This window comes from Nerophis ophidion, linkage group LG04, assembly GCF_033978795.1.
Source record: "Nerophis ophidion isolate RoL-2023_Sa linkage group LG04, RoL_Noph_v1.0, whole genome shotgun sequence".
Lineage (NCBI taxonomy): Eukaryota > Metazoa > Chordata > Actinopteri > Syngnathiformes > Syngnathidae > Nerophis > Nerophis ophidion.
Window position 1 is genome coordinate 77,239,257 of NC_084614.1, and position 22,974 is coordinate 77,262,230.

Sequence of the window (22,974 nt, forward strand, 5' to 3'; positions counted from 1 at the left end):
ACTGCTACTGGTAAAAGCAAAAAGGAAGAGCAATGAATCTTTTTGAAATATTTATTGCAGTAATCATCTGCAAATTTAACATCGACAAAAGTAAAACAAAAAATAAAGCACCCCTACATCTCTGGGTTCTTTTATATTATTTAATTTCCATTTATGGCAATGTGGCTAATCCTATTTCAGATACACACAACTATAAAATATACACAAAACAATAAAGCCACAGTAGTAGAATAAATGAACAACTGTTGTGTGTCTGTTCAGGGAATCATTTTCTGAGAAGTAAACTGTAACGTCTCCTTTTCATTTTTGCAAAGTGGTCAATCACTCTGGACAGACATGGAAATATTACAGTAACTGTTATACAGTTGACCAGTGGTTCCCAACTGCTGGGTCGCGACATAAAAGTGGATTGTGTGTCATTTTCAGTCAGATGTGTGCATGAAAAAAAAAAAGTTTAGGGAGAAAAAATCAAATTGTGGCAACAAAACCAGATTATTTTAGCCTTTTTTCTAGTGACTATTAGTGAGTATTTTAGCAAAAGGCAAACCGACTAACAAGTTGGAGGAGGACTCAGGACAGACATGGAAATATATTTTTTAAAAATCTAAATGGGGCAACAAAACCCGATATTTTTCAGCCATCTTTCTGAAAACAAATACAGAAATGTTACTATTTTTTCTGGTGACAAAACAAGATTATTTTAGTCAAAGTCACAGCGCTTAAGTCAAGTCTACTGTGCTATTTTTCTGTGAAATAAACTTGAATGATTTAAAAATTTGGCTGATAACTTGATATGGAAAAATGTTTTTCTTCCTGAAGATAAACCATTTGAGAAGCACTCAACTCACACATGCTGACTCCAAATCATCATTGATGCAGAAGCAGCAGACAATAACCAACATGATGTTTCATGTTGATTGGAAATTGCCCCGACAGCTCGTACAGCAAATGAATATGTTTGTCTTGATACAAGGAATAACGTTAGCTAACTTAGCATCAACTCAAGACAATGATGTTGCCTAGCTAGCTAGGACTTCACTTACATCTCTCATTCCTTGCTGCTTCTTCCCTGCTGCGGGCCAATAACTTTCTTAAATCCATCTAGGAGTTACAGTTTGAGTCAAATAAAAATAAAAATAATGTAATTAACAAATTGTTGTTGGCTAACATTACCTACCTCACGCAGTGATTCGAATCCCCCCTCCCACCTCTCTCTCTCTCGCAACCGAAGTCTTGATCCACACGTGAATAAATTACCATATTAAGTAGCCATGTGCTCACTGTTTCGTGGAGTGAATACAGTAGCAATCAATTACCATACTAAGTAGTATGTGCGCTGTTGTCTATGTTATGTAGACTTAAAACTCTGAAGCGTTTTTTTTTTATTGGCGACATTTTTACTGGGGCACTGCAGATCAACAGTGGGGCACGTGCCCCAGTGAAATATGTTTGGCGACGCCCCTGATTTTGACCTTTAACTCTAAATTTTCGAAAGGGAGCATGTTTATTGACTATACGTTGAAATTCGTTATAAAAGTATTTCAACGCTATCTCAATATCATCAATTAAAGCAACTCTGTTCCACTCAAAGGCAGCTAAGTCGTATATAAAAGCTGGGAGGCAAAAAATGTTAATATCTCTTTTGCATGTAATAATGGGTTTTGATTTTGGTAGCTTGCAGTTTCCTACAGCTGCAATTGTACAATGATCACTCAAGTCATTGACAAACACCCCAGTACCAGTGTACTTATGGGGAGCGTTGGTTAGAATTAGATCAAGTAAAGATGATTTTGAGGGGTTTTTAGTATTGGGTCGAGGTGGGGAAGTGATTAATTGAGTTAAATTTAGTGTGTTGCATACAGCTTTAAGGTTATAAGCAGAGGAAGTCAACCAGTCAAAATTTAAATCACCAACCAAGAGAAGTTCACTAGTCCACTCATAAAGGATTCAAGAGAGGCAAGGGCTTCAGTGGAGGCATAGGGAGGTCTATAACACCCTACAATTGCGAGAGTTTGGCCATGCGAGAATTCAAGCTGCAGGGCAAGGAGTTCAAATGGTTTAGTGATTGACAGTGATGATAATAAAGTAACATTAAATCTGTTTTTTATATACATAGCCACCCCTCCACCTTTTCGAGGACGATCGCATCGGAAGACATTGTATCCATTTATAGCAATGTCCTTGTCAGAGACTGCTTTACTTAGCCAGGTTTCTGATAAAATAAATATATCTGCATTGGTTGTTTGAATCCAAATTTTGACCAAGTCTAATTTTGGCAGTAGGCTTGTAATATTTGAATGAATTAAACCAAGACCTGACCTAGCTCTAAGTTCATCAGGAGTACTGATGTTGTATAAAGCTGGGCCTGGGTTTGGTTGCACATTGCCTGATAGCAGAAGTCAGAACAATATAAAGATTTTCCGTTTCATATGGCAAGGTGACCTCATGACAACATTATTTGGCTTCACAATATCAAAATGAGTAATATCAGAAGGAGAAAACCATCTGTTTAACACAGAAATACACCATAACTGAAGCTGGTTAGAATTATTTAGCACTGACCCACATGTGGATATCAATAACCTTTGTGTAAATGCTGTAGTTTCAAAGGACCAGGTGATTGTTATTGCGTTTGGTAGAGTTAAAGGTTGGTGGAGCACCTGGTCAGGTACCCCACTACAATTGCAGAAAACAATTCCAGGAAAAAGCATTAATATTAAATAGAAAGCTTTTGTCAAAGTCATTGTTAAATTGTTTTACTACCTACCCAGGTCCAATAATCAAAGTTCAGATGTCCAAGCTACAAGAGTTGGAAGACCAAGCTAAGGCTAGCAGAGGCCCAGCTTTAGTCAGTCTGAGGCTAAGATGGATCCAGGCCGTGGAAGACGGAAGGCCAAGATGAAGCCAGTCGACTCAGACTGTAGGTAGTGGAAGGCCAAGCTGAGACTAGTATAGATCCAGACTGTGGCAGATGGAAGGCCAAAATTTCAGCTAGCAAAACATCCCCCGGCTTCTGCAGGTCAGAGGCCTCCAGATTTCCAAAGACAACAAAAGCAGTCAGAAATACCACTTTTTGGAAGTAAGCCTTCATTCATCAATTGTTACGCTTAAAACTAGTGCAATTTACTTAAATTGGCCAAAAAAAGAGACTAAAACACATAGAAATTCAGACCACTTTGACAAGCAGACAAACAAAAGACAGTCCTGTCGGCCATCTTGGATTGGACATTCAACATTAACCCAATTTGGAAATCGGTCTGTAGTTATTTATATTTGTGGATTCACCTACTTTTGACGGAGGAAGAAGAAAGGCGGGTTTGCTGATTTTTGGAACGCTTTTGCTTGAAAGACTCAGGTTAAAAAGGCATGAAAAAGAAATAAAGAATTAGAAATATTATACATTATGTCCCATATAAGCTCATACACGACACATTCTACAGATAGTGTATAAAAAAAAAACCTAAATAGTGGAATAAAAGAGGTGAAAACATGTGAAATGGAACAAAGAAAAGTTGCATTGTTGAGTCTAATAAAGCTGCCATGCAGGTTGTTTTCTCTTTAAAGCTGTCATTGCTCAAAAATAATAATGAATCAAACTCAATGTTGTTACAAATTATTTAAACTAGTCATGGCTCCAATTACGTCACATACAAAATTTGACTAAAGAGTATTTTTATAGGATATTTTGTGTTTATCGTACAAAAAAAAAGGGGGTTTGACTAATAGGGCAAAAAAAAAAAAAAAACAGAAATGAAGAAGCTGTCATGTACTTGCATGGCTGCTCTAGTTGTGACCCCAAGATGCAGGAGACAGGAGGACGACGTGCAGGTGAGAGTCTTTTAATTCCCACAGGGAGCACAAGGAGGTGCAGCAGGGAAGTGCACAGAAGCATAAGCAGCATACAGAAAAACCAAAGTAACGTTTCACAAAACAATCCTTGAGCCCTGACTGGAGGGCGAGGCAGGCATAAATAGAAGCCAGTTGATTAAAGTAAAAGTACCAATGATTGTCACACACACACTAGGTGTGGTGAGATTTTCCTCTGCATTTGACCCATCACCCTCACCCCATGACCAGGTGTGGCCAGGCTGCCAATTAGCGACAGGTGAGGAGGGAAAAGGGCTCAGGGAGACAAACAGGAAGTGGGACCAAAATAAGAGCGCCGACTAGGAGATAAACACAAACGCAAACAGACCGCGTGACACCTGACGTGACAGGTCGTCACAGAAACGAGGGATGGATCTGAAGTTTATCGAGGGACTTAAGTGTTGAAAGTAAAAATAAATGTTTGACTTATTTTTATGAGTGGGGCCCGTTTGGATCCTAATAATTTCAGTGGGACAAGTTTTAATTGTCATTGCTCAAAAAAAATAATGAATTAAAATCGATGATGTTATGAATTATTGACATATTTAAGATTGCAATTACGTTGAGTGAAAATTATTTTGTGGTTTTGCCATAACAAAACAAGGTTTTGACAAAAATGGCGTAAAACATGAAAAAAAAAAAAAAGACTGATAAGGACGGATAAACCTGAAATTGATCAAGGGATTTAAGTGTTGAATGAAAAAGTAAAAACAAACAAAAATGAACTACTTCTACAATTTTTATGACTGAGACTCTTCCTGGTCCCCAAGAAAGCAGTGCGAGGCGAGTGGAGAAAAAACGGATTTATTGACAGAGATGTGACACAATGTGATATTGATCATAAGCAGCGGCCATTGAAAGAAAAGAAGAAATCCTCGTCATGACGTCAAGGCCATGAAACGTGCGATTTTACAGCCACCAGCGTTTGATCTTGAAAGTCTTTTAACGGCCAAAGAAGAATACATGGAATAGCGTGAGGAGCAGTCGGACGAAGAACAAAGCACATCTCCATCTCATCTCCGAGTGTGATGACGTCCCTCAGCGATGGAGACATCTCCCTGTGTTCCAGTGCACAAAGCATCCTGGAGGAAGAAGACCACTCAGCACATTCCCGACAGAAGCAGGTGAATCCAAGTTGAACATTATCTTCACACAAGAACATTTGGAGGTGCAGACAGTCCATGTGAGCTTACTCAGCCTTCAGCCGCCTGCACGTTCTCGTCGAGCTCCACGCCGCCGTGGCGAGCTGCGGGACAAACGCAAACGGTGAAGGAAGAACATCCAGAAGGTGCCTCGTCACTCACATCAGATCTTTGAGGTGTGACTTGGAAACATGACGAGTCAGCACACTTGATGTCTCATTTGGCTGATCCTCATCATGAGGACTCCTGTCAAAAGTGAGATATGCCAGACTTTGTATTGCGTGTGCTCACAGGAGGGACTTTTATTGTGAAGGAGTCAGCTCCAGTTGGGCTTTTCCGGCTAAACTTGTAACAAAGGTCCACATCAGACCTCCATGTGAGTGACGCTTCACCACGGCTTTGTTTCTTGCGGCTCAAAGAAAAGAGGTTTTACTTACCAGCTGGATCGTACTGGGCTGAAATGAAAGAGAAACAAGGTGAAGTGGACTTTTCCCCTCACGTCACGCCGTGTTTCTACGTGAGAGTGTGCGCTCTGTCTCTGTGGATCTTTGAGTGTTTGGCTGGAAGGCAACTAAAAGATGGCCGCACCTTTGCAGCCCGGATGAAAGCATCAACTCACGGCCTGGACCGAGTGCACCGAGAAGAAGAAGACAGAGGACATTGGCGTCCCTCACCTTGTCTGTTTCTGTGACGCCTGACCATGACCATGATGATGATGATGATGATGATGGCCGCCACAGCGAGGACCGCCGCCGTGGCAGCGAGGGCGACGCTCAAGTTGTCTGTGGAGAGCAAAAAAGCACAAGTGGAGTGACAAAGCATGAAGAGGAAACCTTCATGACTACTTTGCATGCAGACGTCAAGCGTTGTCATGGTGACATGGATCAATAATGGTGACAGGTGGACTTGTGATGGGAAACATCTCCAACTAAATGTGTCTTTCTCACCTTCATGGCTTGCGTTGCTCAGGATGCTTCTTCTCTCCAGCTTGGTGACCAAGTCCTCCTTGACGCCTGACAGCTGAAACACACATTCGTACTTGCCCTCCACGTCGGCCGTCACCTCCACTTTCAGCGCCACCGACATCTGGAAGGTTCCGTCGTGGTTGGGGAGTATCTCTCCGTGCTCCACGTCCTCGAAGATCTGCTCGCCGTCTTTCCTCCAAAACAGGTCGGCACCGTCGGGGTAGAAACCTGTCGCCATGCAGCTGACCGGAGAGGACGGCGTCTTCTGGAGCAGGAACACCTCTGGAAGCTCTGCACAGGAAGTGATGTCACGTGTGAACACAGGACAACGTGGGGAGAAGGTGTGGATGGAGAGAAGGTGTGGACGGAGGTAAAGATGGAGAGAAGGTGTGGATGGAGAGAATGTGTGGATGGAGGTAAAAATGGAGAGAAGGTGGGGATGGAGGTAAAGATCGAGAGAAGGTGTGGATGGAAAGAATGTGTGGATGGAGGTAAAGATGGAGAGAAAGTGTGGATGGAAGTAAAGATGGACAGAAGGTGTGGATGGAGGCAAAGATGGAGAGAAGGTGTGGATGGAGGTAAAGATGGACAGAAATTGTAGATTAAAGTAAAGATGGAGATAAGGTAATAACGGAGGTAAATATGGAGAGAATTTGTGGACGGAGGTTAAAATGGAGAGAAGGTGTGGATGGAGGCAAAGATGGAGTGAAGGTGTGGATGGAGGTAAAGATGGACAGAAAGTGTAGATTAAAGTAAATATGGAAGAAAAGGTAATAATGGAGGTAAAGATGGAGTGAGAGAGTGGATGGAGGTAAAGATGGAAAGAAAGTCTAGATTGAGGTAAAGCTGGAGAGAAGGTGAGGACGGAGGTAAAGATGGAGAAAATGGGGGTACAAATAGAGAGAAGGTGTGGACGGAGGTAAAGATGGAGAGAAGGTGTGAACAGAGGTAAAGATGGATAGAAGGTGTGAACAGAGGTAAAGATGGAGAGAAGGTGTGAACAGAGGTAAAGATGGAGGGAGAGAGTGGATGGAGGTAAAGATGGAGAGAAGGGGAGAATGGAAGTAAAGATGGAGAGAAGGAGGTATATATGGAGAGAACTTGTGGACGGAGGTCAAAATGGAGTGAGAGAGTGGATGGAGGTAAAGATGGACAGAAAATGAGAACAGAGGTAAAGATGGAGAGAAGGCGAGAACAGAGGTAAAGATGGAGAGAACGTGTGGATGGAGGTAAAGATGGAGAGAAAGGGAGAACGCAGGTAAAGATGGAGGGAAGGAGAGAATAAGGTAAACATGGAGAGAAGGAGAGAATGGAGGTAAAGATGGAGAGAAGGAGAGAATGATGTACAGATGGAGAGAAGGTGAGAAAGCAGGTTAAGATGGAGAGAACGTGTGGATGGAGGTAAATATGGAGAGAATGGTGGTACAAATAGAGAGAAGGGGAGAATAAAGGTATAGATGGAGAGAAGGGGAGAAAAGAGGTAAAGATGGAGAAAAGGTGAGAACAGAGGTAAAGATGGAGAGAACATGTGGATGGAGGTAAAGATGGAGAGAACGTGTGGATGGAGGTAAAGATGGAGAGAACGTGTGGATGGAGGTAAAGATGGAGAGAAGGGAAGAATGGAGGTAAAGGTGGATAGAAGGTGAGGATGGAGGGAAAGATGGAGGGATGGAGAGAATAAGGTAAAGATGGAGAGAAGGAGAGAATGAAGGTATAGATCAAGAGAAGGATATAAAGATGGAGAGAATGGAGGTAAGGATGGAGAGAAGGTTAGAGTGGAGGTAAAGATGGAGAAAAGGTGATGATGGAGGAAAAGATGGAGAGAAGGTGAGAACAAAGGTAAAGATGGAGAGAAGGTTAGAACGAAGGTAAAGATGGAGAGAAGGTGAGAGAAAGAGAGAAGAGTATAAAGAGACAGGGTGTAATGTCAGTAATGTTCCTATAGGGGGAGTGCTAACAAGTTAAAAGGTGAAAGTACATGTTGTGTTTCTACCTGTTCTCATTAGGACCTCCTTCCCATTGTTCACATACTTCTTCAAGTAAGAAGGACATTCCTCAGTGTAGTAAAACTTATAGTATTCTAGTAGATGTTTGTCATGGTCCAACTTGAGTTTGGTGGGGAAAGCTTGTTGTTTTGCTGCAGTAAATGTCCATGTCTTCATGTCCAACGATATGAAATCTTCTCCATCATAACCTTCCTGATGCCAACCTTTAACTTCATCAGTCTCATCATTCCATTCACATCCAGACATCCACTGGAGAATGTGAACACCTGAGACACACACACACACACACACACACACACACACACACACACACACACACACACACACACACACACACACACACACACACACACACACACACACACACACACACACACACACACACACACACACACACACACACACACACACACACAGTATTAGTGTAGGTTTTTATGGGATGGACAGAGACAAGTATCAGTGCAGTAATGTGTGTTTACTACAGTATAAAAAGAGTACATCAAATACATTTAAGTAGTAGAAAGTTCAACATAAACAAACCTCCAGTTTGGTTGAAACGCTTCTTAAGAACTTCAAGGTTGTGTTTGTCAGTCAACTCATTACCAACACTGATCTCTGTTTGTCTCTGCCAGTATTTTGGATCCTCTGCTGTGATTTTGTTCATCCAGTCCTGTTTGGCTTCTGCTTTCCTGCTGTTGCTGTCATAGTGATCAATCTGAACTCCATCAACATAACCAACCTCCACATACTCTGGGAAGTTTGGAACTTGAGAGGACACAGTGGAGAAATACTGCAGCGTGTGAATCACTGAAAGAAGAACACAACAACAGGATGACTTTTTATTATTTTGTTTCATGTTCAACAATTTTGCACTGTGAATATTTTAGCTCCTTCCGTCTTCAGTCGGGTCTTAAAGTGAACATCAAACACTGCTAGATATCACAGTCAAGACTCACATGTTCTATGACAAATACAACACATTAATAATATTACTAACATCTGTTGACAGTTTGAACATTTTAAAAATAAACATATATTTTCTACAATGGAGGCTGAATAAAAAGTACAACAGAGTTGAACACAACCTGTTCTGCCCATTTGATGTCGACTCTTACTGACATCTTGTGGCGGGGTGATGTTACTACACTTGATTAGTTTCTGACACTTCCGTGTTTGAAGATTTGTGTTCGTTCTTACAAGCCTTGGAAAAAATAAGTCTTTGAACAAGAAACACTAAAGTGAAAATCAATAAAGAGCTTAAATGGATTTCTCAGCTTCTGTAACCTTCTTGGAACATTTTGAATTTTACTTAGAAAAAGGGAAAACAATAAAATATGTTTAAAAATAACCAGGATTAAGTAAAAAAGGGCTTGAATAATACAACAATAATTTAATTAATAAGTAAGAGAAACTATCAGAAGTCAAATAAGTGAAGGCACAAAGAGGATTTATGAGTAAAATATTAATAAACTTATAAAAAGGACTTACCAGGCGTCACGCTGTGCATTTGCACGACCAGAAGAAAGAATAAAAACAAGTTCATGATGTCAGCGCGAAACAAAAAGATGTTTGCCACTTTTAATCCCGCAGAGAAAGACAAAAGTGACGAACACTCGCTTGACTCGCAAACAGGAAAAATGAACCAGGAACTGTCGAGGCTCTTTTTATAATACTCCACCTGAGCCAATGAGGAGTCAGCATTCTGTGACGTCACAGTGAGGAGAGAAAACGAAACGCTATTCTGCACAGAAAAGTGGCAGCAGTCAACTGACAAGAAGTCTTCTACTGGACTCACTAGAGAGCGCCCCTTGTGGCCACGTCAGGTAAATGCTTGTGTGGCTTTTCTGGGAAATCACGTGACTTGACAACAAAAAGGTGTGTCAAGTTGGCCGCCAAACTTGGAAAGAAAAGAAAGAAAGAGGAATGAAGGTGAGATTGAGAGTTAAAAGTAATGACAGGGCTGGAACATCCGATCAGTGATCGTATTGTAGTCCTCTCAAGAAAGCATCAATACAAATAATGATTGATAGACATAAAGTCGCTACACCCCAGGACATCCTCACTTCTTTTTATTTCACGTCTTAACTTTCACCTCCGTTATGTCTCCCAAGCGTGAGGCGTCCCTGCTGGGGTAACGGGACACGCATCTGCCTCGCATGGGTTCGATTCCCGGCCAGGGTTGCATCAGGAAGTTTCATCCTGAGTAAAAAAGTCAGCAGAAAGCCTTCATGAGATGGACTCGCTGTGGCCAAAGTGCTGAACGTGGGGGAAAAGTGTGAGGCAGACGCTTCTGCTGGCAGAATATCAAAGAAAGTGAAAGTAAAAGTAGACACGGTAAAGCCAAACATTGAACTCGATGGTGATCATTTTTATTTTTATTTTGTCGTACCTGTCAAAGGTGAACACACTTATCCACGTAGGTGAGTAGTAACGAGTTACATTTACTTAGATAAGAAACACAACTTTTACTTTGCTATATAACATATTCAATATATGTATAAAAATATACATTTAGGCCTCCACTCAGGCTTCATCCCAGGGACCCCAAAGGATTTTGTTCAAAAAAATATTTAAAATGTGTCATTATTTTGTATTATTATTATTCCAGGTTTAAATCTGTAGATCAACATTAGGTCTATCTGTCAATATAACCTTTTCAAAGATTTAAGTTGTATTCCCTTTTTGTCAAAGAAAACCCTGTTTTGTTATGGGAAAAAAAACACAAAATATGCAATAGTTTCCCCCAATAGAATTTTAAAGAGGAATATTTGAGAGTATATAATAATTGGAGCCTTAAAAAATTCAACACATAAAAACATTGATTTTAATTTATTTTTATTTTTTAGAAATGACACAAAAGAAAAATCCTACTGAAATTATTGGAGATCCAAAAGTGTCCTACTCGTTAGAAATAACAAAATATATATTTTTTTACTGTTAACTTTAAACACAATCATCTTCAGATGAACTTCAGATCCATCCATCAATTATATATATATATATTATTGGTGTTTATGTTTTTTCTTTTTTATATGGCAAACACAAAATATGCAACATTTTCCCCCAAAAATATCTCAAAGTGGAATATTTAATGTGGCGTCGTTGGAGCCTTGAATAGGTCAATAATCCATAATGACATTGATTTTGATTTATTGTTATTTTTTTAGTAAACAACAGCCTAGATGGCAGCTTTGTGTTATTAGAGTAAACATTGCAACATTTTCTTGTCACATTTCACCTGTTTGCTCTTTAATAGCACTTTTTTTATTTTTTATTGTATTTTTAGAATTTGCTTTGGCCATTACAAAATTACCCGCGGGCCGCAAATGGCCCCCGGGCCACACTTTGGACACCCCTGTACGAGGATGACGGGATGCAAAACAATAACACATGCCCTTCTTATTTATGATTTACTTTTTAAATTTGATCAAAGTTCTGTACAGTGCAACTGGAATTTTAAATTTTCCCGAGGGAACTCTACTGAAGGAATCAATAAAGTACTATCCTTCTATCTATCCTCGTTCATCCATGCGGACTTGGCTCTCTTGGTTGCTTTGTTGGGTCTGCTCCTGTCTCCGGCCATACTCCCCCCACCACAGCAGACGTTGGCGTGGAACACCACAGAGTGTATATGTTTGTTTTTTGTTGTTGTTTTACTTTTGCATCTGGTTGCATCAGCTCTCATCTTTTAAAGTCTTTAATGTCCTTTGTGTTCTTTGACGTTTCCCTCTTACACACATGTTTATGTGTGGTATGGCTATGAGGTTTGTTTCCCTTGGCCTCAGTCTGGACCCCCTCTACAGGGGCCCAGATGTTTGCTGTTGCACAGGCATGGGATAAAGTGTGTAACTTTTTGTCTGTAATATACATCATTGCAGTTTTTTTTTTATTAGCATGGATGTAATCTAGGAACAACATTTCATAATTAATATCCAAAACCCCTGTAGCGGTAAAGTCCTATACTTTTACTGCTACTGGTTGCCGAATATAAATGAAGCTAGTTCAGACGTGTGCAACCGGCTAATAATTGAGGCCCAGAATTGTGTCCATGTTTAACCAAAATATTTACTAACATAAAGTCACAATTATATAACACACTTTGTTCAAAAACGGAAAATACACGGGAGCAAACAAACACTAGCCTGGCACAGTCAAAAACTGTTGCGCCTCTACTCAGCAACACCTGGGCAAGATCCTGACTCCTCCCTAAATATCCGGGCACTTGGCCTTGGAGCCAACCCCTTGAGTGACGTCATCAATTTGACAGACAGAAAGTGTATTTGGCTCTAACACACCAGCCCCTAATTGCTGCTGGCGTGACGAACAGAGCGATTTAATTTGGAATCGATAAAACAAAAATAGAGCCATAATACCAAAAACAAACACCTCTTTCTTTGGTTTTCATGTTCCCTTTTGCAATAATGCAGTTAATTTACTCAATACCTTCACCTAGAAGGCATATCTTTGTAACAGGTCTTTAGATGATAATCCTTTTTGTTTGCAGACAAACTTTTTTCATTTGTCCACTTTTGTCGCTCTTGTAGCAACGGTAAATATTCGTGAAACCACCTGTTCCAAAAAAGGTCAGCGATATATTGCCTCTGCCTCCATTTCCTTATGCACATCCAATACAGGTGATCTATTACCAACAGTACATGTAGACTGTAGCTGTCTTCTTTTCCTACTCCTGGCCATCAGCTTTCTTCGTCACCTTGGGGGTAGGAGAGCTTTTTTTTCTTCTCAGTTTCCTCCTCTTCTTCTCCCAAAGGACTCTCGGGGTCGTTTTCTTCCTCCTCTTTCGGGGAACTCTTCTCTTTTTGGACTTGCCATAGTCGCTGTCCTCGTCATGAAGTCTTCATCACTGCCAGACTCATCAGGATCCAGGTAAGCTTCCTCTGGGTCATCCTGCTCTTCATCCTCACGGCCTCCGTCACCCAGAAGGATTTCCCGCTGTTTCGACACGGCCTTGGAGACTGCCTGGCGTATTGTTCGCATTCGACTGACTTTTCTTTCACCGTCACTGTCATCTGCGCTCCGTTTTCTTTTTGGTGTCTTCCTGCTGGGCTTCTCTATCTTGGGCTTCTTTTCCTTTTTTGACATATCCTTTTGATCTTTGGATCCCTGCTCATTGAAATCATGCATGTACTGGTTCATAAGCGGTTCCTCCAAACTGTTAACAGTAACTGTGGGGCGTGTCATTGCCTTGTAATGGCCCATTAATCACCCACCCCAATAGGGTTCTGACAGCATAAGGTCCATCTCCGTGGCTGTTAATCACCTCCCGTGGTTCCATTCACTTTGAGGCGTTGGTACCAATTAACAGGTCCACGTTGGCAGTTATCCGAGGAATTTTAATGCCTTGGAGGTAAGGCCACTTATCAAGTTCTGCCTCACCAATCAGATTGTTAGTGTACACGGGCATCTGCCTTTGAGTGAAGACATCAGGAAGCTGAAAAAAACTTACTACAAGTAAGCTGAGAGATTTCCAGACCACTGCTCGGGACCACCTTACTGTGCCCCAAGGTGCGCAAGTGGATTTTTGTTTTTCGGCCTTCTGTGTTCAGCCTGTTCACCAATTGTTCAGAACAGAGGGTCCCTGTGCTTCCTGGATCTAGGAAAGCATATGTCTGGACTATCTTGCTGCCGTTTGAGTACTTCACTTGAACGGGCAGGATGGGTAAAATTCCATATTTGCCAGCCCCTGTATGGCCACAAGTTGATGATGTAGTGCAAATATCTGCTTTTACCTTTGGAAGTTGGCTATTTTCTCCACTTTCCAGATGTCTCCTGTCAATATGTAGCACTTTGGGATGCGTCTTGTTGCAGTAAGAGCACGTGATGCGCCTGTCGCAACTCTTGCTCAGGTGCCCTGTGCACAGGCAACCAAAACACAGGCCTTTTTCTTTTAGAAAGTCAAGCTTTTCCCTGTGTGCCTTATTTTCCAGTATTGGACAGTCCTCCAATGCATGTTCACTTGTACAGTAAAGACAGGAGGTGTTCACAAACTTATTGAGGTGTGGAGTCGGTTTAGGTCTAGTGGCAACTGTCACATGAGTTGCGAAACTGTTCCTTCTGAACTGTGATTTGCGTTGATGTATAGGCTTGGGTTTGGTTACTGCTTTATTTCGAAGGATGTTTTGAATGTCGCCAAAGACAGGATCCGAAGCAATTCTGACTTGCTGTTCAATAAATTTCACAATGTCTGTGAAACAAGCACGTCGCCTTTGTTGGTCAACAATGTCGGCTGCTTTTCCTCTCCACTGGTCCCTTAATTTGTGTGGCAGCTTTTGTATGAGCATCTTCATGCTAGCTGGCACCAGCCTTGGCGTCACTATAGACCGCCATTTTAAACTAGACAAACAAGTCCATGGCGTTTTAAAATCGTGTTTTTATCACCTTTGTCTTTTAGTAAAGGTTAAACCGTTTTTATCTTTTAACCTTTTTGAACAAGTGGTGCATGCTTTTATTTCAAGTGGCCTGGACTACTGCAATGCACTTTATGCTGGCATTAGCCAAAAAGCTCTCTCCCGGTTGCAGTTAGTCCAGAACGCGGCAGCAGGACTTTTAACAGAGGCCAGGAAACGCCAGCATATAACCCCAATTCTTCACAGTTTGCACTGGCTCCCTGTTCATTTTAGAAGTGATTTTAAAACATTGCTGTTTGTTTTTAAATCTTTACATGGACTGGCACCTCAATATATCTCGGACCTCATCCAAATTTACATTCCTGCGCGCGCTCTGAGGTCCGAGAGCCAGTTCCAGCTCGTGGTGCCCAAGACCAGACTTAAGACCAGGGGAGACAGGGCCTTCTCTGTGGTCGGCCCTAAGCTCTGGAACACTCTGCCCCTCCATGTTCAAACTGCTTCCACAGTGGACTCTTTTAAGTCTCGTCTTAAGACCCACTTTTATTCTTTGGCTTTTAACACTACGTGAGTTGTGTGGTCCTCTGTCCTCTGTTGTCCTCTGTGTTTTTTATACACTTTGATTTCTATTTTACTGTTTTAATTGATTTTACCCTTTAAAATAGTTTTTAATCATATTTGTTTTTATTGGTTTTATATTTATTTATTTTTTGTTTTTATTCAGTCATTGGTGGAGCATAATATGTATATATATTTTTTATTTTTATTTTATTTTATTATTATTTTTTTACAATTGTTTTTAACATGGCTGTGCAGCACTTTAGGAACGTTATTGTTGTTTAAATGTGCTATATAAATAAAGTGGATTGGATTGGATGTTGAGCTCGTCCAAGTACTGCAGCTCATCCATGGCATTGGAGCATTCTCGCAAGTACAGTGCGAAAGCTTGGAGATTTTTTACATCCTCAGACTTGATGTTTGGCCATACCATAATTTTGTCCATGTAGGCTGCTGTTATTTTTGAAGGATTTCCAAAGTGTTCCCTTAGTAGGCGTTTTGCTGTAGCATAGCCTCTCTCTGTAGGCATATAGAGGCAACTGCGCACCAACTCTCTGGGCTGTCCTTTGGTAAACTGCTCCAGATAATACAAGCAGTCACCACGATCATTGGTTTTCGCCTAAATACAATACTCAAAAGCTTTTACGAAAGCCTGAAATTGCAATGGGTCACCTTCAAAAAACGGAATTTGTCCGTGTGGAAGTAATTGGGAGGTTTGTGCTTGAACCAGGAGTGCCATCATTTCATTTTGCCTCTGTAATATAGTGTGGAATTCACCTGGTATTGTGTTGCCTTGAAATGATTGAGATGCTTGAGGTAAATTTTGCCTTGATTGGTTTTCCACAGGATCCAAAATTGATGAGCGAAGTGGTTGGTTGTTTGGTTGAGGGTGTGAATGGACCTTGTTTGGGGCATTCTTGGCTGTGTGAAGCTCTGAAGGAGCAGCTTTAAGAGCATGGCCGGCTCTACGCAGGGGCAAGAGGGGGCAGAGCCCCCTTAAATAAATGTCTTGCCCCCTCAAATCAAAATTTGAGAAAGTAAATTTTAATAAACTCACAAAATTACTATATTACAAGTTGAAAAAATGATCTGCACTAGCGGAAAAATGCGCCGAAAAAGGGACACACACGATATAGTAGTGTCGGCTTCCCTCTCATTCCTCCCTCCGCTGTGCGTGTATTCCACATTCCACAGGCTGCGCAGCAGACACACACCCGCACACACCCCTCAGCCCTCAGTAAACATCCAATCACTGTTGCATTATGAAAGTAAAAGAAAAGGAAAAGTTGTCTACATTTATCATATACTTGTTAGGATGGGTGTTTTTGTGTAGTCTTATCCGTCATAAACACGTTTATCGTTGCGGACTTTCGGTGCTACGGAGTTCCTTTTTTTTTTTTTTTTTTTTACAACTTGACGAGAGCAGTGACAGTGGAGGCTCTGAGCAGCAGTGGTTTGGAAGGCAGAGAGCCTCCACTGTCCCTGTAACAAGCTACAAGTCATTTATGATGCTGTTAATGACGGTAAAAATGAAACATAAGGTATATATCCTGCTTAGCAGTCCTCCTCTGCTGTCCTCTGTTCAGAGCGGAGTCCCTAGCAACGGCCCGTTTTACTTAGCAACGGTCTGGCAATCGACTGCTGGAATTCTTTTTCTGTAGTTTTTCTTGTAATTCTACATAGTCAACCTTTAATGTTTCAATCTACATTTTGTAATAAACAAATTACAAGTTTCATTTGATATGACCAAGACACCTAAAAACAAAAACACAACCGTTTTCATCAATTTACAAGCAAGTGGGCAACACACATACATTGGAGTGAATGAATTTTGTGCCCAAATGAGTGCCCACGTTCTGTTTTATAAATTAGTTTGAGATTCTTTTTTATCATTATTCATCAGACTACCTTTCAGTTTTGTAAATATTGACTGTAGTGTGTGAAGTCCTACTTTGGGTCCAAATTTATTTGAGAGTTATGCCATCCAGTTAGGATAAATGTTATGTTGTTGGTTGATAAAATCTGGATGAAGGATGTTTTATTTTATTTTATTCATTTATTTGTATTTTTATTTTTCAGTTTCCCCCCTGAGGGATTGCCACCTTATTGTGGTCAGGGGGTTTGCGTGCCTCAGTGACCGTAAGAGCTATACCAGCAGGAGCTTAGTCTTCAGGTGGGACACCCAAGTTGGACAGGTCTGAAGGTAGAGGCCTGACAAAGTGCAATCCACTAGTCCAGGTTGGGGTTGGACACATAGCTAAAGACCCATTTCAATGAAGAAAGCATCGTTACTATAAGCACAAAAAAAAAAAGTGCTGGAGCATGATGTGTACACATGATGCCCCCTTCACATTTCTGACTGCCCCCTCATATAAGCATGCCTAGAACCGCCCCTGTTTAAGAGATGGCTTAAGTTGTTGTACAGGCGGAACAGGCATTTTTTTTCAGTTTTGTCCTTTGCCTATAATAGGACTCCATTCCATCAGACTTTTTGCTCCTGCCGGCAACACTGGCTTCATGGAGGACAGACAATTTAGCATTGTGGGCTGCTATTTCAGCATCCAACTCCATTTGCTCCTTTTTCCTCCTTATGGCCGCTGCTTGTTCCTCCTGTTCCCTCTTTAGAGTTGCTGCCTGCGCCTCCAATGCATGGATCTCTTTTAAAGCAATAGCACGGGCGACAAGTGCTGCCTTATCTGCCTCTGCTATTATGCGAGCAGAAGAAGTGGAAGACATTTTGCTTTTGTTTGAGACTGTGGATTCAATGGGCTTTGATAAAACAATAGATGGAACATTTGAAATGCTGTCATGGGGTTGTAGACTTTCATTTTCAAAACCATCAACAGTGGAACCCTCATTTTCAACCTCATCATCATTGTCATCATTTTTAAAACACAACAACCTGTCAACCTTTTCAATAAAACCATTAAAATTCAACATTTTTGCTTTGTACCAAGTCTCATGTTTAATACGCTCATATTCCGGCAACAGAGACAACAAAGTTATGTGTACTTTTCTAATTTCATGATATAAATCCATAAACCTGCTAAATTCCTCCTTTAGCTCATGTGTACGTGTTTCGTCATTTATCACAGCAATGACCCCCTCTTTTAGTATTGAGAGTCTTTGCAACTTTGATTTTCTTTCCCCCTGCAAACTTTCAATTTTGTGACCTAGAGCCTTGGGTGTCATTTTTACCACACGTTTTTTCCCTTCAACCCCTTGTCCAACATTGTCACGTTCAGCCACAGTGTCCCCTTGTGGCTGTTTGTGTTCATCAGTGCATGCGTGTGCTTCCTCCTCCTCCATTTGGAAAAGTCAAAGTTTGTCAACCCGTGCGCAGGTCAAGTCAAATAGTCACCAATAAATTGGATTTTTCAATATTTGTGCCTTTAGGTGAGGCAGTTTGTGACTTAAATGTAGCGGTAAAGTCCTATTCTATTACAGCTACTGGTTGCCGAATATAAATGAAGCTAGTTCAGACGTGTGCAGCCGGCTAATAATTGATGTCCATAATTGTGTCCATGTTTAACAAAAATATTTAATTTCATAAAGTCACATTTATATAACACACTTTGTACAAAAACAGAAAATACACGGGAGCAAACAAATACTAGCCTGGCACAGTCAAAAACTGTTGCGCCTCTACTCAGCAACACCTGGGCAAGATCCTGACTCCTCCCTAAATATCCAGGCACTTGGCCTTGGAGCCAACCCCTTGAGTGACGTCATCAATTTGACAGACAGAAAGTGTATTTGGCTCTAACACTGCTTTTATACCCAATCATGGCACCCACCTGTTCCCAATTTGCCTGTTCACCTGTGTGACGTTTCAAATAAGTGTTTGATGAGCATTCCTCAACTTTCTCAGTCTTTTTTGCCACTTGTGCCATATTTTTTCAAACATGTTTCAGGCAATTCCAAATGAGCTAATACTTGCAAAAAATAAAATTTCCAGTTTGAGCGTTTAGTATCATGTCTTTGCAGTCTATTCAATTGAATATGGGTTGAAAAAGATTTGCAAATCATTGTTTTCTGTTTTTATTTACCATTTACACAACGTGCCAACTTCATTGATTTCGGGTTTTGTATATTGAAAAAAAGAACATAATTGAAAAAAATAATAAAGGCCACAAAAACGCATCAATCAAATTGGTTGTAATTAACCCCTTAAGTCCTTTAGCAGCTATAAAATGATGTTGCTGAAAAGACAATATCTGTAAAATGTGTGTCTGTGGAGCACAAGCACTGATCCTGCAGCCGTGTGTGGAACTGTCAGTGTGCCCAGTTACTAAATAAAAACTAAATAGTGCTGGCACGACAGCGGTGAGTGTTGATAAATCATATTGGGCGTGATAAATAATTATATTCGCATTTTCTCCCAGTATTGTGGGAGTTTTAATGATCAGCATATATTTTGCATGTTAATGAAGACAGAGACCCAAAATGTATTGCACGCCTTATTCTGCTCACTTAAGAGACACAATCCACTTTGCACAGGTTTAGTAGATCAGCTCTGCGTGTGCTATCGGGTTTGCACGAGTTTTAATACACGCAAACCTTTAATAAATCAGGCCCTATGAGTCCAACTCCATCCTGGAGACGAGGATTGCACTTTGTCAGGCCTCTACCTTCACACCTGTGCAACTTGGGTGTGCCACCTGAAGACTAAGCTCAAAATAACCACAAGAAGGTGCCAATCTCTCAGGAGGGGAAGTAAAAAAATAAAAGTGAACTCAACTCAATAAAGTATCCTTGATCCACATTTTTCCCACCATCACTACATTTATCTTAACTTGATGGCCTAATTCTTAAACTGAATGTTCACCTTTAGTAGGACTTCACACACAATAGTCAATATTTACACCACTGAAAAGTACAATCCACTTATGAGCAAAACAAAAACATTCTTCTCAAACTAGTTTATCAACAAGTCAGCTGCGTCATGCCTCAAAGTTTCCGCCTCCTCCACTTATTCACACACAGAGAAACTTAACAGCACTGCCTACACTCTAGACCAGGGGTCTCAAACTCAATTTACCAGGGGGCCACTGGATGCAGAGTCTGAGTGAGGCTGGGCCGCAAGAAAAGATTTCTTACATTTTTTTTTTTGCATACTCCTCAGCATGTCTAGTTGTATAATGACGTTTCAAATTGTATCCCTTGTGCAACTTTCTGGGTGCAAATAAGACACGTCGGGGTGCCCCTGTGCTCAACAAAGAAATATCGCATCCCCCACTTTTCCTGGAATTGTCTTTGCTCATCACTAACCCTTCTCTTCACTGCAGGCTTTGAAAAAGACATGTTTGGGGTTGTGGAATATATTTGTATTTAGCCCACGCACGGAGAATAATGTTTCCGCAATGTGCGTCGCTCCGCTTTTCCTCCCTACAGCAACACGGCGGTCGGCGGATAATAGCCGGGAAAGTACCGGGATAGCGAGCGCTAAAAAGTGACGGCTCCCGGAGTGTTTATATGTAGTGTTCATCGTGTGAGGCAATGCAAACTGAACAAGAAAAAAAAAAGCAAATAACGGTTTGAATTGGTCCAGGTTATCGGGGACTGTTATTACTGACGGACAGGTGTCGCGGTGTGACTGCAGCTAGGCACGTAATTGAACCCCCGTCTCCATGGCAACGTCTCTGTCGCTTTCACTCATTTGCCGCTTTTCCACCAACGCAGGGTAGGCAACCCAGAACGTTGAAAGAGCCATTTTGGACCCGAATAACACAACGCTGTCAAGCGCCGTTCATATAAAACTTGCGGGCCGCACTAACATTAAAGGCCTACTGAAATGAGATGTTCTTATTTAAACGGGGATAGCAGGTCCATTCTATGTGTCATACTTGATCATTTCCAGATATTGCCATATTTTTGCTGATAGGATTTAGTAGAGAACATCGACGATAAAGTTAGCAACTTTTGGTGCTGATAAAAAAGCCTTGCCTGTACCGGAAGTAGCAGACGATGTGCGCGTGACGTCAAGGGTTGTGGAGCTCCTCACATCTGAACATTGCTTACAATCATGGCCACCAGCAGCGAGAGCGATTCGGACCGAGAAAGCGGCAATTTCCCCATTAATTTGAGCGAGGATGAAAGATTTGTGGATGAGGAAAGTGAGAGTGAAGGACTAGAAAAAAAAAAGACTGCAGTGGGAGCGATTCAGATATTATTAGACAAATTTACTAGGATAATTCAGGAAATTCCCTTATCTGCTTATTGAGGTACTAGTGTTAAAGTGTGATTACATGGTCGTAACTGTACAACCTGAAGGTCGGCCCCGCACCAGTCGACGGATGGTGGCGATGCCCATCTCTGCCCTTCGCAAGGGACCCTCTCTGAAACAGGATCTTTCAAAGTGACCGCTGCATAATACACAGTACTTTGTGTGTGTGGTCCAATCCAGCCGTGTTCGCTTGACCGCTCTGTTCCATAGTAAAGCTTCAACGTCAACCTTCGGGAATGTAAACAATGAAACACCGGCTGTGTTGTGTTGCTAAAGGCGGCCGCAATACACCGCTTCCCACCTACAGCTTTCTTCTTTGATGTCTCCATTATTCATTGAACAAATAGCTAAATATTCAGCAACACAGATCTCCAGAATACTGTGGAATTATGCGATGAAAACAGACTACTTATAGCTGGGAACGGTGCTGGAACAAAATGTCCTCTACAATGCGTGACGTCACGCACACGCATCATCATAGCGCGACGTTTCAGCAGGATACTTTGGCGCGAAATTTAAAATTGCAATTTAGTAAACTGGCATGTGTTGCAATGTTAATATTTCATCATTGATATATAAACTATCAGACTGCGTGGTCGCTAGTAGTGGCTTTCAGTAGGCCTTTCAATCAATCAATCATCAATCAATGTTTATTTATATAGCCCTAAATCACAAGTGCCTCAAAGGGCCGCACAAACCACAAGGACATCCTCGGTAGGGCCCACATAAGGGCAAGGAAAAACTCACCCCAGTGGGACGTCGACCATGATGACTATGAGAAACCTTGGAGAGGACCACATATGTGGGCAACACAGGCACTGAGCAAAAGTCTCTTGCTCTCTGTCCCTCAGGACAGAACGGAAGGCTCCGAATGGAATTAGTTCAGTGAGTTTCAGTTTCGTCTGCAATGCATTCCATGCCATAGGGGCAGCAATGCCAAAAGCTCTTTTGCCAAATTCAGTCCGTACATGGGGAACAGTTAAAACATACAAATTGTTAGAACGTAACGCATAAGAGCTGTTTTTTCTTTGTCACAAAGTAGACAAGTATGGAGGTATTAAACCTAAAAGAGCTTTATAAATGATGGCCAGCCAATGTGTGTATCTGTGTGCACTCAATGAAGATAAGTCTGACTTCATATACAGTTGACAGTGGTGGGTGAGACTACGACAGCCAGGAACAAATCTTAGTGCTGAGTGAAAAACAGTGTCCAAGGACTGGAGGCATTTAGATGAAGCACTAAAATAAAGCAGGTGTCCATAATCATTTACGGGCAAGATAGTCGCTGTCACCAATTTCTTTCTGACTTTAAGAGAGAAGCCGTTTTTATTTCTAAAAAGGAAACCGAGCTTTACCCTGAGCTTAGAGACCAAGTTGTTAATACGGGCTTTAAATGAAAGCTCCTGATCAAGAGTAAAACCCAAGTACTTGTAATTTAAGACCTGCTCTATAGGGTTTCCATTTGATGTTACAATATTTGGAATATTTTCCAGTAGCACCCTTGAATGAGAGAAACCATTACTTTGCTTTTATCTGTATTTAAAACCAATTTAAGATCAAATAAGCGAGCCTGGATGACATCAAAAGCAGCTTGTAAAAACTCAAAAGCCTGAGTGCTGGAGGTTGAACAGCAATAAATAATGGTGTCGTCTGCATAAAAATGGTACATTGCATTTGACAGATTATTGCAAAGATTATTCAAGTAGATAGAAAATAAAATGGGCCCCAGCACTGAGCCTTGTGGAACTCCTTTGGTAATGTCCAATAATGAAGAGGTTGTCCCAGCCACCTGTACACGTTGTGTTCTGCTGGAAAGATAGTCTGTGAACCAAGCAGCTGCATTTTTAG

The 22,974-nt window shown here is 41.3% G+C and overlaps 2 protein-coding genes across 2 annotated transcripts in view; both read right to left on the reverse strand.

The window, feature by feature from the left end:
- Positions 1-22,974, reverse strand: part of LOC133551955 (class I histocompatibility antigen, F10 alpha chain-like) — a 97,521-nt gene that overhangs the window by 28,468 nt on the left and 46,079 nt on the right. The gene's annotated exons all lie outside the window — the stretch shown is intronic.
- LOC133551946 (class I histocompatibility antigen, F10 alpha chain-like) lies at positions 4,656-8,851 on the reverse strand. Its single transcript, XM_061899159.1, has 4 exons — positions 8,521-8,851; positions 7,968-8,246; positions 5,684-6,265; positions 4,656-5,464 (listed from the first exon to the last, which is right to left on the reverse strand). The coding sequence occupies exons 1-4, from the start codon at positions 8,834-8,836 to the stop codon at positions 5,439-5,441; spliced, it is 1,203 nt and encodes a 400-aa protein (XP_061755143.1). The 5' UTR covers positions 8,837-8,851; the 3' UTR covers positions 4,656-5,438.